Genomic DNA, 14588 nt, shown 5'->3' with positions numbered 1-14588 from the left:
TGTCACAAATTACCCCAAACTTCCCATCTTAAAGCATTTCTCATTCACAGTTTCTGTAGGTCAGGAGTCTGGGTAAGGCTTAGCTAGGTGTGTCTGGCTCGGGGGTCTCTCAAAGCTGCAGTCAGGGTGCCTGGCGGGCCCTGAGTCATCTCAAAGCTCTCGAGGGTTAGAATCTACTTCTGAGCTCACTTCTCTGCCCCTGGGCTGTTGGGCTGACGGCCTCCTTCCTTGTTAGCCGTTGACCTTGACCTCCCTGGTTCCTTGCTGAGCCTCCTGGGCTTCTCCACAGGCCAACTCCAGCATGGCAGTTGACTTCCCTCACCGTGTGTGAGCCAGCCAGGAGCCACAGTCCTTTGGTTAACTAATCTCAGAGTTGAAATCCCATCACTTTTGCCTAGGTCTGTTTGTTAGATGTGGGACATTATGTCCAGCCCATATTCAAGGGGAGGGGATCACACAAGGGCGTGAATACAAGGAGGTGGAGATCGTTGGGTGTCCTTTTAGAGGCTGCCCACTACAATCAGCAGTGGAACCAATCATGTTAGTATAAAGCTAGTCTGATGTGGATTGGAAGATAGTCTTCTTACCCTGTCTCGCTCTTTTTTTTTTTTTTTTTTTCCTCCTTTTGTTGTTATTATGTATTCTCCTGAGTGGTTCTTCCAAACACCTCCCCACTCTTCTGGGCATTTAATTATAGATGATGTACATAATAGCAGACAGCTTTAATCCTTCAAATATTTGTTAGTCTTAGAGCATGTCAACAAGTTATATTGGGTCTTTCTAAAACCTAATGTCATATATATATATGTATATATATATATATATATATATATATATATATATATATAAATTTATTTAGTTATTTAATTGTATTTTATTTTTAGCTGCGTCAGGTCTTAGTTGCCCCACGGCATGTGGGAATCTTAATTCCCCGACCAGGGATCGAACCCATACCCCTGCAGTGGAAGGCGGATTCTTTTGCCAATGGACCACCAGGGAAGTCCCAAACCTAATGTCTTGATCAGTGAATTTGGGGGGTTTTGCTGGAAAGGACATTGCGTCTGGTGTGATGATGAGTCTGCAGAGAGAAGGGGAATGAGGGCGCTGTAGCTGGTATAATTAAACAGGCTCCTAAATGCATAAAATCATAGGTACGTTTCATGCACAGTGGTTGAGGAGGGGCGTTAAATCAGGTTGGCCTATGTCCATGTAACAAAGTCCTAAACACCCAAATGAAAGGGATTGTTGTCCCAGTTTGTGTTTCTAACAGGTGAACCTATAGGATATAAGGATCTGTCAGCCATTCTTCAACTTTGTGCGTATGTCAGGGAGCAGCTGGCCTTCCATCTTTTAAATTCTGTGGAATTTATCTGTTTCATGGGAAAACTCAACTGTTCCTCTTGCACGGAAGATGCAACTTGGTTTTAGATAAAGTGCTTAAAACACACCTATGTCGGCATTAAAGGTTTGAAAAAAGGGTGGCATTAAGCAGATTCTGGTCAATTATTTTTTAATATCTTTTCCCAGTCTGTTGATTCTCTTTTCACTTTTTATTTATTTATTTATTTGGCCACACCACATGGCATGCGGGATCTTAGTTCCCTGACCAGGGATCGAACCCGTGCCCCCTGTAGTGGAAGCACGGAGTCCTAACTACTGGGCTGCCAGGGAATTCCCAGATTCTGGTCAGTTTTTAATAATGGAAATTGATTTATGGTGTAGCTTCCATGCGAAACCTGCCAGAAACGTAGAGAAAAGGAGTCTGGATTCAAATTTAGAAGCATGTATCAGCTATAGGACATATGTATGCTCTGTGTTTTTTCTTTCACCTTGAATTTGACAACATACCGCATCCCTCCCAGGCCTTTGTATCCTCTATTCCCTCCACGTGCAGTGTCCTGTGTTCTTTGCCCACTCGTTCCTTCTCTTCCTTACGGTCTCAGCAGAGACCTTCCCTGACCATCTGATTTGAAATCATCCCCAGTTCTACCCTCTGTTTCCCATTATTGCCTCTTCTAGTTCTTTTGCCTCAGATTTTATCATTTGGCCCCCCACTCCCCTCTCTGGCAACACACACACACGGACCCTAACCCCACACACAACTGTAGCCTCCAGGAAGGTACGGATTTTTATCTGTTTTAATTTCTGACTCTTATCCCAGTGACTGACATATAGTTAGTGCTCAGTAAATATTTCTTGAATGAATGAGATCACTTATGACGGTTTCTCATTATATAAATCCCACTTAGCTGAGGACTGTGCTTAACTGTATGTGTCCCGTGTCTGCCAGCCCCGCTAGGCTGCTCCTCTGCCCCAGCCCCCTGCCGTTCCTAGTGCCTGGCGCAGCTCAGAGGAGATGCTCCGGACATTGAAAATGAAAGAATGAATGGATTCTCTGGCAAAGGAGGCTAGAGAGAGAGTAACCTTCACTTCTAGGCAAGGAACAGGAGCCCTGGGCACTGCCCGTTTCTGAAGGGCAGCACCAGTGTCGTCTTCATCCTTCTCTCTCCATGGCTGGTAGTCAGTCCAGTGCCTGGCACAGAGCAGGGTCAATGCAGGTTAACTGGATCAGATTGAATTGAGTTTGGGGAAAAGCTCAAACAAAATCCCTCCTGACAGTAGCACCGGATGAAACTCAGCTTGTGGTAGCTCCTTTTGGATTCCCTTCTGCAACTGTTTTGTCAGAATGCCCAATAGCATTCATTCATTCATTCACTCATTCATTCATTTGTTCATTCATTCATGCATGCATTGAGCTCCTCCTGGTAGTGTACGGAATATCAGAAGACATGGAAGGCAGGTTACAGCCCTGCCTTCAAAAAGCTTACCTTGAGGAAAACTTGGGCTTTATTCTCTGGTTTACACCACCTCACTGAGGTGGCAGAGAGTTGGAATCAGGCAGCCATAGTTGCTCGTGTCTGTCCTGTGTGTTGGCCTCCATACACAGTCTTTGAACAGGAGTAGAAAGGTCACCAACTGTGGTTGCACATTGGCTCTTCTGTTAATCCTGGCTTACTCAGAAACACTCAATATTTTTCCAAACTGAGTTTAGAGCTTTTGACTGAAGCCTGAATCAGTTACTGTGTCAGAGCATATCACTGGTATGGGAAAAGCTGGAACTGTAAAATACAAAGCCCCTTTTAAGTAATCCAATATACGATAATTACATTATTAAATAAAGCCGTGGGTCTCAAATCATTCCACTGCCATTGTACATGTGAGGATAATAATGTGAACTGTGCTAAGTGAACAGAGTGAATAAAAACATTTAACAAGAGGGAGCATGTCTAAATCATATGTTTATGTTTAAATAAAGGCTACAGAAAACAGGAAGATTTACTTGGTTTCTACATTAAAGTGTGCTAAATAGGCGTAAGGCTTTCGATGACTCTCTGTGAAGACTGCTCTTCTCATTAATGAGAGCAGTATATCAAGGTGCTGTGCCAGATCACCAATAACCTTGAGTAATTCAGTCGGCTCCCACCATGATTTTCATATACCAACAGGGGCAAAGAATTTCCTTCTTCCTTTTAGGGTCTTGATTGAATATGGGCCCTGCTGAACTTCGTACCTGGGCAGGGTGCCGTATGCCTGTAAAACTAGGTGGAAAAAAGGTCAGCAGATGTAAAAGTAATGGTTTGAAGTCACTCAGCATATTAGAACATCTCGGTTGGGTGGTGGTTGAGTTTGGGTTTTATTGTTATTGTTTTTGCTTTTAGAGAATGTTCTTATAGGTAACTCAGCTGCGCTTTAACACTGGAATTGGCCTCATTTATCTCCTTTTGTTTCTGTTTTAATGGCCAGAGCTAAGTATATGCGTGCCAAGCTAGTTTTTATTATAGCAACCTGAAAGTAGTTAAAAAATAGACTGTGATGTTAACACCCTATTAATTTGGCTAAAGGAAGGGTAGGCTGGCTCAACCATTGACTTAAGGCATGTTCTCTACATCTCAAATGCTTGCCTGTTTAGAGAGGATGCTGGGATGCATTTTCTTGATTTCTGTGTAAATTTATTTTTAATCTTAGGGAGGAAAAAAGATGCATGCATAGTAAATCCAAAAGGAAAGAAATGGAACTGGGAATTAATGAGAGGATGTTTCTGGCGCTTTCTTTAGAGAGGGCCTTCTGGTCAGGGGAGCAGGCTGCATCCTACCAGGTTTTAGATTAGCGAGTATTAAAAATGTTTTTAGGATTATTAAAATATTTAGGGTTTTTGAATTACTTGTTTGATACTCAAATGCCTTTGGCTGTGCCATGAAGGATGGTCACATTACTTTTGACAAATCGCCACTCAGAGCAGCAGTCTTCTGTTTGCTTACTCCCTGTAATTGCACCAGGATGGATTTCCAAAATGCACCGAGCCACAAGCATCACCCCAGTGTCTGGTGAGGGGGAGGGTAAAGGTTGGAAGAGAAGGGGCTGGCTTGGGAAATTGGAACCCAATACACTAATCAGCCTCCATGGCAAATCCATTTCATTGTGTTAAGGGAGTCACGTTAACCCTTAGCAAACTTGAGAGGATACCTGCATCACTCAGACAACAGAAAATTCTTCACACTTTTAACTAGTGCATATAGTCTTACTTTGGGGGCAAAAACAAAATACAAATGAAAAAATTACAAATCTCTTTGTCCCAAAATGACCTTAAGTCCCAGCTACCCCAGGAAATTGCTGGGAGATGGGAAAGGTTCACTTATCCCAGGATAGGAGTAGGTTGGAGTGTTACTACTATAAAGGCTTAGAGACCAATTTCCCAGAGAAATGATAGGCTCATCAAGCTGGTTTCTGGTTCTACTTCAGTTTTGTCATCTCTAAAATGGGCCTGAGGTTACCTATCTCAGCGAGTCCCCATGGGGATTAGATAAGATGATGTCTGTTAAATTCATAGATTAACATCTGGGTAGCGTAAAGCACCTCAGAGTTTGCCACCGCTGTATCCTTGAGGGTTAAGGAGAAGCCCAGACATTCTTAATTGCTTTCTGGCCCATCCTTTGCCTTGGAGGTACCCAGCAGGAGCTACAGGGATATTATTGTCCCCAGACAAAGAATTAAGAGGAGTAAAGAACGTGCACAGTTCCTTACAGGTGACATCTGAAGATCGCTCACCCTCCTTCCCTCATTTTTAGTTAAAGTGATGTTATGTAATAACAGTAATAGCCGTCATTTTTTGGATGCCTATGTTAACAGTTGTACTACAACTACTCCAACAACCTAGTTACTCTGTGAGGTGGGTTCTTTTATCTGATCCCCCCCCCGCCCTTTTTTTTAGATGAGACCTTGGTGAGATAATGTCACGTCCCAAGATTAACATTGACATTATACACAGTAGAGCTACCTTTGAACCTGGGTCCTTGAGACTCAGAAGCCAGTGCATCCTCAGCTCTCACTTTCCCCCAGCATGGAACATCCACACAGGGGGAACCATTAAAATAACTACTTGTTGTATGCTTTGGGCCCAGCACAATCCATGGCTCCTTGGGAGGTACAAGAGAAGTAAAAGTTAAACGTCCTCGCAGTTAAAAAGTCTCTGCAATTCTGGTGTTTATTGTAGGAGAGAGAATTATGCAATTCAGAATCAAATACTGACACCTAACACAGATTTAACATTATGTCACAGGTAATAAGCACAGTAGTTCCCAGTTCGGGGACCAAGTTAGTGTTGATATCATTTTATTTTGCCGAGTAAGGATGTTAAAAAGCAGCTACCAGCATCCATTGCCATCCTCATTTTAGAGGAAAAAACGATGATTATAACACCAGGTGAAAGGAGGAGAGGTGAAGTCCTAATAGCAGGAGTGTGCAGGGGGCCTCTCCAGATCAGCGCTGCACCCTTCTCTCTGTCCTGGGGGCCCCCAGTGTGGCTCCATGAACAGAGCTCCTGGGACTGGTGGCTTCCAGTGACGTTCCCCCACAGAAGAGGGAAGGAGGAAGGAGAATGAAGGCAGGTGTTTATTCCCTGTCCTTACATGGGAGGTTCCCGCAGGCTGTTAGTGTCCCTCTAAGAAAGAGTCACAGCCACTGGTCGAAGGATATGCTCTGATCCTGGTAACCATCCCCCGCCCTTTTGACGATTTCACCCAGGAGTGGTGATAGCTGAGATGCTGTTAGCCCAGGTTCCTGCACTATCGCTCTCTTAGGGTTCTTTTATATCCCACCAACATCTTTGTCATTAGTCCCTTTGTAAAACCCTCCTTGGATTATCATTACTCAACTGTTCCATCTCTTTCCTGTTGGGATCCTGGCTGATACAAGGATAGTCCTTAAAATCTAGCATATTTAGCTTCTTGAAATACTCACTGTGTTGTCTTCATTTTTATCATTTCATTTTTTCTCATTTCATCACTGACCAGTGAAAACTTCATCTTGTTGATCCACATTACCATTCTCTTTTGCCAGGCCTTCTTGGATCTCTGATTGGCAACCACGTGCCTGCAGAGTGAAACCTTTTACTCACTTTGTAGATGTCCTGTTAGCAGAATATACTAATGTGTAACAGGGAGAGTCATGGGGCAGATGGTACCCTGAATATCAGGTATCTGAGGGAGGCTTGCAAGCAATGGAAGTGGCCAATGCAGCCGGGCCCAACAGGGCACTTTCTTCCCCTTGCTTGAGTCCATTGGTGCAAAAACCCAGGATGTTTGGGGACAATTAAGGTGAATATGCTGTGTTTTCCCGTTTTCATTCTACGCCCGTACCCCCCCCCCACCAACCCCTCTGATAATACACGTATGTGTTTATTGTCCTTTGGGCTCCATTAACAGCTGAACATGGCTGTCCTCAGCAATGGTCTGTTATTGGGTACCACGTGGTGCTATAGGGAAGGTTCCATTCATGTCTCCTCTCCTGAGGAATGATATATTAATTTTAAAAAATATAGGTTTAGTTCTGTTTAACAGACCCAGAATTAAAGCTGCTTAAATAAGTTGGGAGTTCACAATCTTTCATGTCACAGCCTATGGGTAAATGTTTCAGGGTTAGTATGATGGCAGTGTTCTACGAAGTCATCTAGAGACCTGACTCCCTCTAGCGTTTTCTCCTGAGAGATGTGCCTTTATTTGTATGATCCAAAGGCATATCCATCCCCTCTGAGGGCCTGACCTGGAAATTGCGCACATCACTGATACATCCCATTGGTCAAAACTTGGTCACATGGCCGCATCTGGCTGTAAGGGAAGCAGGGAGGTGGTGTCTGTTTCTGTGCCGAGCAAATTAGCAGTCTGTTACTGAAGATGAAAGGAAGAATAGATGTGGGCAAAAAGTTAACCACAGTTGGGGAGTATTAAGTTCTTCTTGTGTCAACTAAGCTCTTTTCTTACGCATAAGCCAAGTTGGTAGTACAGTTCCGCTGAACTTGAGTTGACTCTTGAGACATCTAAATTGAGGACTGGACAAAGGACTGAAGTCTGGATGAAGGTTTAAACCAACTAGTTGGAACCAAACTACAGAATGTAGTCATGGCCTTAGAGAGTAACATTGGAATCTCCATGGAGAATGACTTCTTCGAGGAGTGATATGCAGAGAAGGAAGACTGGACCCAGACAGCATATAAAGATAAATGTTTCCTACATTTTTCCTGTAGGGAAGTAGAATGAGATAGGAGAGAAATTGAACAAAGCAAAGGAATGTGGAGTTGTTAGGCATTGGGTAGATATTTTTCATGCGCCACTGAGTATCTGTACGTTTGTGAGCAAAGCCACTGACTCTTCGTTCCAACTGTCTTTTCAAGGATGTTTATATAGTGAACAGCCCTGCAAGATGGAGCTAGTGCCTTCCTCCAGAGCAAAGGGCAGACATACTTATTGATCAGTATTAAAAGATTTGGGTTCCCTATGCTTGGGGTTCTTCTCCTGAAATGCACCCCAGTCTGTATACACATATCATCTAGCCCTCTTGGTACGTCTTTTTGGGAATTGGGTATCAAAGATCCAACACAAATGCTGATACTTTGACTACAGCTATTTCTGTGAGCTATAAACCATTGTTTGTCTCTGACCAGGGGTCTGTGTCCTCTGCAAGCATCCATGAAACTGTGAGAAGCTAACTTATAAGTTTGAAAGTAGAGTAAAATCTCAGATTATTCACAGTTCTTAACAAGAGGGAGAGTTTCAAGTCAAAGGTAGAGTTGTTCATTATTAAATTGTTACTAAGACATTAAGGAAAGTTAAGAATAAGAACGGCCTTGGTTAGTGATACAGTGGTTTTCAAAGTTTTTGGACTCAAGACCCTTTATGCTCAAATTATTTAGGACCGCAAAGGAGCTTTGATTTATGTGGGTTATATCTACTGGTATTAGAAATTAAAACTTAAAATGATTTTAAATGCTTACTGACTTATTTAAAAATAAAAATAATGTGACATTTATATGCCAAAAAAATAAATGTCAAGCTGACCCTCACACTTTATAGAAAACGAAGTCAAAATGGATTATACTTCTAAATGTAAAACTTTGGGAAGAAAACAAAGTAGAAACTCTTCATGACCAGGAATTAGGCAAAGAGTTCATAGATATAACAGTAAAACCACAATCCATAGAAGGAAAACACTGACCAATTGGACTTGATCAAAGTATGAAACTTTCATTTTGTGAAACACGATGTTAAAAGAATGAAAAGACAAGCTACAGAACAGGAGAAAATATTTTCAAACCCTATATCTGGTGAAAGACTTGTATCAAGAGGGTACAAGAACTCTCAAAACTCAACAGTAAGAAAACAAACAACCCGGTGTTTAAAAATGGGCAAAAGACTTAAACACACACTTCATCAGAAAGGATATACGGATGGCAAATTAGCACCTGAAAAGATGTTCAACATCATCAGCCATTAGGGAAATGAAAATTAAACACATGATCAGAAACCACTACGTACATGTTAAAATGGCAATAATAAATTAACAGTGACAGTATCAAGTGCTGGTAAGGATGGGGGACAATTGGAACTGTCATACATTGCTGGTTGGAATGCAAAATGGTACAGCCACCTTGGAAAACAGTTGGCCAGCTTCTGCAAAATTAAATATGTAATTTATATTACATGACTATATGACTCAACAATCCCTCTCCTAGGTATTTACTCTAGAGAACTGAAAATGTATGTTCACACGAAAACTTGTACATGAATATTTATAGCAGCTCTATTTGTAATCGCCAAAATTGGAAACAACCCAGTGTCCCTCAATGGGACAGATCCATAACATGAGGTACTACTCAGCAGAAAAAAAGGAACAAGCTGTTGATATAGGCAGCAGCATGGGTGGCTCTCAAAGGCGTTATGCTAAGTGAAAGAAGCAGCCTTGAAAGATTTCATACTGTGTGATTTAATTTATATGACATTTTGTAAAAGAGAAAACTATACCAAGCACAGATCAGAGGTTGCCATGTGTACTATGGTATACATAGAACTGTACATAAAAAGAAAATTTACTGTAAGTTAATTTTTAAAAATATTAATACAATGAAAATGGGAATATAAAGCCATCATGTAAATGTAACACATTTTTATGAAAATTAACCTTACTTTCAAAAACAAAAAAAATTAGTAAAAACAGTGGCATTGTTTTACATTTTTGTAAATTTCTTTACTGTCGAGCTTAATAGAGACAGCTGTATTCTCTTATCTCCTTCTGTATTCACTCTTTTGCCATGCCATCTGTCTTGTAGTCACTGGAAAACCCCACTATACACTTGAAAGAGAATAAGAGTGAAAAAAGCAAATAATTTCTTAGTATTATTATGATCATTGTTTTGACCCTATGGACCACCTGAAATAGTCTTGGGGATTCCCCAGGGTTCCTGGGCCACACTTTGAGAACCACTGACATATAATGTACTGTCCCAAATTTCAGTCATTTTCATGGCATCTTAACCTTTTTTTTTTTTTTTTTTTTTTTTTGCTATACCCACATCTACTGGGTTTATTTAATGGCTTTGTTGAAACCAACCCATTGTTCTTTAACTAAAATTTATTTAAAGAGGAAACTTCTATATCTCCTATAAATGGGAAACCAGTACCACTTTCCCATAAGTGGAAAGTTACCACAAAAATAAATAAGCAATGAGTAACTTATATTAAATATTAAAAGGTTCATCCATGAACCATCTGTACTCATCTGTGTGGCACTCTTTGGAAAACACTAATTCAGAGAAGCAATGACAGTGATGACAGCTAAATCCGATATACCACTTCATTTATGTTAACACATTTAATCCTCACCATTACTGTCATAGATAGATAGTATCACTAACGTTTTTTTTTTTCTCTCTTTTTTTTTTTTTGCGGTACGCGGGCCTCTCACTATTGTGGCTTCTCCCGTTGTGGAGCACAGGCTCCGGACGCGCAGGCTCAGCGGCCATGGCTCACGGGCCCAGCCGCTCCGCGGGCATGTGGGATCTTCCCGGACCGGGGCACGAACCCGTGTCCCCTGCATCAGCAGGCAGACTCTCAACCACTGCGCCACCAGGGAAGCCCCATTAACCTTTTTTAAAAACATACGTTTAAAAAAATGGAAGCACAGGGAAGTTAAAGAAGTTGCCTAGTGTTCCACAGGGAGTAAGTGGGAGGGCTGGGATTTGAACCCAGGCAGTCTGGCTCCAGAGTCCAGGATGAATGGTGCCTTGGCCAATAGGAAACCTGGATTCCTGTCCAAGTTCTGCCTGAAGTTGGCAGTCGGACATGTCACTGAACCTTACTGTCCTCATCATTAAAGTGAGGGAGGTGGGATAAATTAGGGTGTGGACGTTTAAATGGTGGGTGCCTGCCCAAGGGGCCAGGCAGGTAAAGGAATGGTGGACTGAGTGTAAGGCGATAGCAGCGGTGGGGTCAGTGGCAGACCAGAGAACTTGCATCTCATCTAGAGAAAGCAACCTCTACTCAGTTTCAACTTTTTTGTTTTGAAGGTTTTTTTCTCTTTTTTTTTTTTCCCAGATAACCCTTTATTTTATTTTGTAAGAGAAGATAGAAGTCAGGAGGCTTTGTGTAAAGTTTCCCAATTGTTTTTTTTTTTAATTAATTAATTAATTTTTGGCTGCATTGGGTCTTTGTTGCTGTGCACGGGCTTTCTCTAGTTGGCGAGCAGGGGCTGCTCTTTGTCGCAGTGCACAGGCTTCTTATTGCTGTGGCTTCTCGTTGCGGAGCACGGGCTCTAGGCATGTGGGCTTCAGTAGTTGTGGCATGTGGGCTCAGTAGTTGTGGCATGTGGGCTCAGTAGTTGTGGCTCGTGGGCTCTAGAGCGCAGGCTCAGTAGTTTTGGCACACGGGCTTAGTTGCTTCGCGGCATGTGGGATCTTCCTGGGCCAGGGGTCGAACCCATGTCCCCTGCATTGGCAGGTGGATTCTTAACCACTGCGCCGCCAGGGGAGTCCCAAGTTTCCCAATTCTTACAACACTTAGAGAGGCCAGCCATACACATAGGCTGGCTGATATATGACTTCTTGACCAGGTGATCTCCTCTGACTTAGAGGAGTCTGTGATTGAGTACGCTGCTATTATGCAGTGGGAGAAACAAAATCCAAACGACAGAAATAGGCAGTTTGAAACAATGATGAAAGGGGATATGGACTTAGAAAGTATCCCAACACAGCCTACATAAATATTGATTAGGCTCTGGGTTAATTGAAAAGCCAAAGTGCATTAATAGAATAACAAGGTGTATTTCTTTATGTTCCTTTTGGGTTGCATTAGAGTAAATCAGCAGTATTTATCCAGTGCTAATTCTCGGTTTGCAGAGAGCTAATGTAATCATGAGATGAGCTTATTGAAATTCTTTTCTTAGACATAGAGACTTGCCCAAGAATGGTGAGCATTAGGAACTTTAGTCAGCAACTGCCTCAGAATAGTAAATACGAACATGTGATTTATGCCATTGTGTGTACAAAGTAATGTTTCCTGAGACATTTTCTATATATATGTTGGCTGTTTTGTTTGGGGGGGTTGGTTTTTCGCTTCCCCCTCCTCTGCTTATCAGATTTCCTTCTGAATCCTGGTGTTTGACAATGTAGCAAGGCCAGTTTCTCTGTGAATCCACAGTGAAACATGCTGGTGGTTTCACAGTTAATTCAAACTTGGGTTTACGGCTTATACATGTTTATTTGAATTCCTGCATTTGTTTTTATGCATTGTGTATATATTCAGAAGGTCTGTTTCAGAGAGAGAGAGAGGAGGGAGGACTAAACCTGTAGACTGGATCTTGAAAGATGGGTTTATTCATCAATGACATCATAAGGATTGTATTTTCTCTCGGTTAATAAACTATTTGTTTGGCGGGTGTTGGAAGCCCGCCAGAGCTAGTCATGCCATTTCTTGGAAAAGTTCTGAAGCAACTGGTAATTGAAATGATAATCATTTGATCATAGTTAGAGATATTTGAAAATAACACTCATCTCCAAACTTGTCTCTTCTAGGGAACCATACTTGGTAAAATTGTTGCCAAATTCTATCTTTGCTAGTACTGAGACTTATATACCATGATACTTAATTATTTTCCAGTATATTCTAAACTTGATTTCTGGTATGCCCTGTCCAGAAGCTGTTCCCTGTCCAGAAACTGTTCCCATGTGCTTTGAAACAATACCCAGCCTGAATTTTTATTCTGGCATTTAATAATCAGCATGTAATAGCTATAAAATGCGTGACAACTATAGATCTTTTATTTCGAGAGGATGGTGTAGTGAATCTGAGTGAAATCATCCATTGAAATGGTACTTTGTAATATGCCCCATTGTTCATATAAAGTATTGAAAGTTTTTTTCTTGAGGAGAGAATAAAAACAGTTTCTACTTTGTCTCCCATTTAGTGGAAGTTCATATTTAATCATGATAAGAGAAAGGATTCCATTACAAAAGTTTTACTTTTCATTTTTGATAGAGTATTTGTTATTTTGCTGCTGCCTAACAAACTCTTCTCAGAGGCAGCTTGGAACTAGATGAGGAAAAGTGAAATTTTAGATACTACCTTAAAAGATTTTTTTAAAAACTGAATCCGGGGCTTCTTATTGTATGAAGCTTATCTTAATAAACCCTTTTTTGTTTGCTTTGGAGTTGTGTGTGTGTGTGTGTGTGTGTGTGTGTGTGTGTAGGTGGGAGAGAAGGAGGAAAGAGTCATGTTTTACAGCAAAATTAGCCAAAATCACTTGTGAATTCCCTTTGTTTAATAGCTCAGAGACATCTTCCTGTTGTTGTTTGTCAAAAATATTTCTAAGATTTTGTAAGCTTAGGGGTTTTCACAGCTCAGCTTTCTTCAGAAATGTGAAGTAAAAGAAATGAAAGAAGTCAGTTCAAGTTGAAATGTCAAATGCTTCAAATAATTTAACTTAAAACCCAGTGAGATGATCTTCTTAAGCCTTTTCTAAAGAATCTTCGGGAAAGAGAGGCCCTCCTTTGCTCCATGTACGGATATCTATTAAATATCTTGCTGGATTAATTCTGAGTCAGAAAAGTTGGTCGTTTCCTGGAAGCAATTAAAGATGCTTAAAATTGAAATTTATGATCTATAGGAGAAACTTAAGTTTCAACAACTTTTCTTAGATACAAAGGCTTTCTCCTCACTTGCCCTCTTGCCTCTTACCCCATATGTATTAACAGAAAAAATCAGTTCATTTCTCAACTTACAAAGTTTTTAAGAAACATGAGAATGTGTAAGTTTCTTTCAGTGGGAAGCACATAACATTTATGAAGTATTTCTTTGGGGATTACATCACAGTTTTATTTAATTTTAGGACAAAAGTTAAATTCAATATTTGTGTATAAGCCAAGGGAAAATGTACCATAAACATAGGAATTTGGGGGTGAGTCAGAGTTCCAAGAATCCCAGATTTACTTAGACCATTTATATAGAGACAGGCTAACTATTAGTCATCTAGTTCTCACTTTTTCACTTTTGTAAAATTAATGGCACCCAAAAATTAGCTTTCACCCATGTGGTCAAGTAGGGAGAGTGAGCTTTGGCAAATAGCATTAAAAATGGCTATTAGAATTACTGACCAGTTTTCAGACATTTTCTAAGCATATAACAAATAAATCCTATAAATTATTCCTCAAGTAGACCACAAGCAGCGAAAAACCATTGAAATGAAGTGAGTTTTTGAAGGTCCTCTGTCACCAAAAAACCACGTTGTCTGCTTACATTAGGTTCAGCTGCTCAAATGGTGTTTCAGATGGGCTTTATTGAAAATGTATCATTTACTTCAGAACCACCAATAATGTTTTTTGTTCTCCCAACCACTACCTCTTATAGGATGAAGTCATTGCTGTTTCCGAAAAGGTGATTGTGAAGCTTGAAGACCTGGTCAAGTGGGTACATTCTGATTTCTCCAAGTGGAGATGTGGCCTTCAAGCTGGGTCAGTGAAAATGGAGTCCCTGGGAAGGCATGGACAGAAGGAAGCTCTGCTGAAGTACCGCCAGTCAACCTTGAACAGTGGACTCAACTTCAAAGACGTTCTCAAGGAAAAGGCTGACCTTGGTAATTATCGTTTGTACTTCTAAATCTAATGTGTGGGTGTATACAGTAACCTACTTTTTTTATTGTAGGTTTTTCTGGAAACCCTGTCATTCATATATGCATATAATTTCTTTAACCTCAGAGGGACCTGGGAA

At 41.0% G+C, this 14588-nt stretch overlaps 1 protein-coding gene across 4 annotated transcripts in view; it reads left to right on the top strand.

Moving 5' to 3' along the window:
- The window catches only part of ARID5B (AT-rich interaction domain 5B), a 189658-nt gene that overhangs the window by 17370 nt on the left and 157700 nt on the right, over positions 1 to 14588 (top strand). For all 4 annotated transcript variants that reach the window (XM_059055278.2, XM_059055279.2, XM_067025540.1 and 1 more), the window contains one exon: positions 14229 to 14454. In XM_059055278.2, the coding sequence (XP_058911261.1) occupies positions 14229 to 14454 (226 nt within the window). The remainder of the gene's footprint in view (positions 1 to 14228; positions 14455 to 14588) is intronic.

Source organism: Kogia breviceps, chromosome 2, assembly GCF_026419965.1.
Source record: "Kogia breviceps isolate mKogBre1 chromosome 2, mKogBre1 haplotype 1, whole genome shotgun sequence".
Classification (NCBI taxonomy): Eukaryota; Metazoa; Chordata; class Mammalia; order Artiodactyla; family Physeteridae; genus Kogia; species Kogia breviceps.
The sequence above is the reverse complement of the archived record's forward strand: the minus strand, read 5'-3'. Positions and strand labels throughout refer to the sequence as shown.